Source organism: Gymnoscopelus braueri (genome assembly GCF_963280865.1).
Source record: "Gymnoscopelus braueri genome assembly, chromosome: 2".
Taxonomy (NCBI): domain Eukaryota; kingdom Metazoa; phylum Chordata; class Actinopteri; order Myctophiformes; family Myctophidae; genus Gymnoscopelus; species Gymnoscopelus braueri.
This window is the reverse complement of record NC_137604.1, coordinates 18,918,416-18,922,452: the sequence shown is the minus strand read 5'-3', so window position 1 is coordinate 18,922,452 and position 4,037 is coordinate 18,918,416. Positions and strand designations below refer to the sequence as shown.

At 46.6% G+C, this 4,037-nt stretch overlaps 1 protein-coding gene across 2 annotated transcripts in view; it reads right to left on the bottom strand.

Moving 5' to 3' along the window:
* The window catches only part of pdgfba (platelet-derived growth factor beta polypeptide a), a 20,092-nt gene extending 16,262 nt beyond the window's left edge, over window positions 1-3,830 (bottom strand). For both annotated transcript variants that reach the window (XM_080449996.1, XM_080449997.1), the window contains exon 1: window positions 2,826-3,830. In XM_080449996.1, the coding sequence (XP_080306122.1) occupies window positions 2,826-2,897 (72 nt within the window). In that variant the 5' untranslated portion in view covers window positions 2,898-3,830. The remainder of the gene's footprint in view (window positions 1-2,825) is intronic.
* Window positions 3,831-4,037: the final 207 nt, after the last annotated feature.

Sequence of the window (4,037 nt, the reverse complement as noted above, 5' to 3'; positions counted from 1 at the left end):
CACATCAGACATCAGAGATCTCTGATGGCATTGACTAAATATCATGGAAAGATAAGGATTATCATGACAAGCAGTGCCAATTGGGGATTTTTCTTCCCCCACACACAAGACACACATACTGTACACACACATTTTGGCATGGCTCCACGACTTATTCCCTGTCACGCGGTTCAGTGCATATAAAGATCTTCCATTCTATCTAACCACAAAGACATCAGCGCTGCCCTAAGAATAGTACCGAGTGACATACTCTACTGGAAAGAGATGCAGCCAGGTTACCTCACCGCCCCTGTATGTGTGGGTGTCTGTGTGTGTTTATGTGCAAGCAGGTCAAAGTACACACAGCAGCCCCTGCAGTCACTTCGCCATGCATGTAGTGCAACTGCATGTGGAGCACATACAAACTGAACGTACCACCCTGAACCCTACTGTATGTAAGTCACATGTTCAAACCCTTCAGCAGCTACAACCCATTGATCATATTCACCTACAAACACACAGAACCCCCTTTAACCCTGTTGCCCCTATTCTGGGCACGTCATTTAGGCGAACGGAACCTTTGGTGAAAATAGGCAACCATTCGCCGGAAATAGCAGATCTACAAGCTCACATGTTGAGATTTGGTGTAGAGGGAAAAGGGGAGCCCTGGGGGACCCCGATCAACTATATCGGGTTTAAGTGTTGTTATGCAAATTTGTGCATTATCCCCTTAATTGCTGCAAATGACTGTCCCTCTGGTGAAACAGCATGGGTGGGTTATGTGAAGGACACAAATTCATGATTGCACACAGCAAAATCCTGAGCGGTTATTTTCCTCTAAAAGTGTAAAAATGGACCTGCAAGGAAAAGTGATCACTCTGGATTGTATTTTACTGGCCACTGTGTGCGTAGTACTGCTTCGCCTACCTGCCTGGTGCTTCATATTAAGGATTAACCTGTACATCTCGTTTAAATAATTAAATATGATTGGTATCAAATTCTGATTTGATTCTCATTTCACTGTGATCCAGGAGCAGCCCTCTTGTATCCAAGTTCAGCCCTGACCATGGGGAGGTGAAGAATCACACTGGTCTTCATCATCATCATCATCATCATCATCATCATCATCATCATCATCATCATCATCATCATCATCATCATCATCATCATCATCATGCCATGACCAGTGGCAAGAGAGAGCATCAGGGCTTGTCTCCAGTGCTTGTATTAAAATAGGATTATATGTTCTAAAGAATTACTGGCAGTTGGCCAGTATGCTAAAGAATATATAAATAAATAAAGTCACGCCCGTACAGAGGGAATTAAACTCATTCATCTTGCGTCGACAAGGTTGTCATGTCAGAAACGAGCTTAAAATGTCACATTATTAGAGGGTTTTTCCGGTGGTTTTCCAGCACCCTAAGGCTGTTTTATACTCATGGGGTGCCAATGGCCAAGTTGTTAAGGCGCGTACCACATAGACTTTGATGCCTGACAGTGAGTCCTGGGTTCGATTCCCGAGCCTGTTGACTTGCTGAGTGTCATTCCCCGACTCTCTCTCCCCGTTTCCTGACGATCTTCACTGTGGACTATCAATAAAGGCAGTAAAGGATGTTTTATACTGTGTTTGCCGACAGACACCATTTATAACTCTGAGCTTGTACTAATCTCAGAGTTCAATAATGTGACTGTGGTGCTGTGCTCCACTGGTGAGACAGTCAGGAGAGCAGCCCGGGTGATGGAAGACTTTTGGCCCGTTGCTCTAGTCTATACTGTAGGCTGACTCCTGCCCCTGGACTCTGGCCAAGCCCCTGGCTCTCACCCCCCCCTCTCTCTGTCAACTCTCTCCATCTCTCTGTCTGTGTTTTTCTGTCTCTCTCTCGTTCCTTCTCCCCGCGATACGTAAGGAATGTTACTATGCAGAGACAAACTCGTGAAGGAAAACAGTCCCAGTGCACACAAGAGGGAAAAAAAGATGAACACATGCACCTGCACGGACACACTGAAAGAAAAATCTGTGCTCAGAGTCAGCTCTAAGCTAGAGCACTTGCAAACGTGCATACTCCCAGTCTCCCACTCACACTACACTACACACACGCACGCATGCAGACGCACACTGGAACAGGCACGCACGCACGCACACACACACACACACACACACACACACACACACACACACACACACACACACACACACACACACACACACACACACACGCGCACACACACACACACACATGCACACACACACACGCACGCACACAAACAAGACAACTCTGCAGTTTAGCAGTGACAATCATCAACCAAAGGGATGTTGGATTAATGGAGAGGACAATGGTGATGTGGAATGTTTACTACAGAATGCCCCAATACAGTACTGTAGGTCTAATAGGATACCTGTCTTGTACCAGCTAAAGTTGAAGAGGATGGATATAATTTCACTGTCCTGCTTATTGTGATTGCCAAACAATATCAATCTACCTCATAATCTTTCCCTCGTTTCAATTTGAGATATTACAGAGATAAAGCCCTAAATTACTATGCCCCAAATAAATTACTATGAGCCAGTTATTACTGCATGGTCAGTTTGATTAAGGGCGGCATCAATTAACAAAGAATCTGTCATCTATCTATATCTATCTCAGATAATAGATGGCAGATTGTTGTGTGTGAGAGAGATAATAGTTGTGACACACACACACACACACACACACACACACACACACACACACACACACACACACACACACACACACACACACACACACACACACACACACACACACACACACACACACACACACACACACACACTACACACTACACAGACACACACCTGTCCTTACCTCAGCGCTGCCAAGCCGCAGGCAGGCCGCTGTCAGCGCAGCCAGCAGCAGCAGCAGGAACCCTTTGCTCATGTTGTTGCCGCCCAGCCTGTGGAGCAGCGAGCGGCCGGCTGGGCATCTAGCACCTCGGTGAGCAAACCTTAACCCCCCGGCGTCCCCGAGCCTTGGCAGGTGGAGCACGGGACGGGACGTAGCCTCTATACTACGTGTGCTTGTTGGTTGACTGGTAAATATGTATTAAAAAAAAAAAAAAAAAAAAAAAGGCTGGTAAATATCCCAAATGTGTCACCGCGTAAAGAGTTTTTTTTGGTACCTTAATATTTGTTCACGCGGTGACTCACTTACAGGCTAGACGGCTGACTGTCAGTGTTGCGTCTGGAAGTCCCGTTACGTTACGTTACAGAGGAGACTTGAAGGATCTAGGCTATACCCCGTCGGACAGGACAGGTGCGCGGAGGGAGCGGACCGTTCAAAGCTGTTAGTTTACGGAACGCAGCAACACAATCCCGCACGCAACAGAAAACGATGGGTCCGAATACAAGCTCCCCAAATTATAGTTCCAAATTGTGTGGTTTAAAATGACAGCATGCCGTGTCTCCACACATTCCAAAGTGCATGGTGCGTTTATTGGCTGCTGCAGCCTAAAATCCAGTCAAAAAAAACAAAAACAAAAAAATCCAGATGCTATATGATGACCTCTCAATCAACAATCGCACGATAATATAAAACTGCCCATCATAATAATCTTAATGTGATCTCAAAGCATGCCCGTTGGAAGTTTGGGTCCCGCGGAATATTGATGGTGTCCGTGCGTAATTCTCCAGATGCTTGGCAGCAAATGTCAAATTATTTCTGATCCAAATGGGATTCACTTTAGACTGTGAATATAGATCTCTCTCTCTCTCTCTCTCCCTGTCTGTCTGTATGTCTCTCTCTCCGTTCACGGTGTGTACTACATGTACATGCGGGCTCAGGTTGTTCTCGCCTCGGTGCCGTGCCACTCTGGTTACGTGCTGGCCGGTGGGAGCAGCTTTCCAAATAGAAACACACGGGCCTCCCCTCCTCAAGTTTTGCCGGCGGCCCCTCCGAGTCCCCTCGCCCGCCTCTTGAAGGCAGCGTTGCCATGTCCGCTTATTATAAGCGGCTTTGGGCAGGATCCTATCTCCTGTTTCTATAGCGTGAGGCAGCTTCATCATCAAGTTGATGATGTAC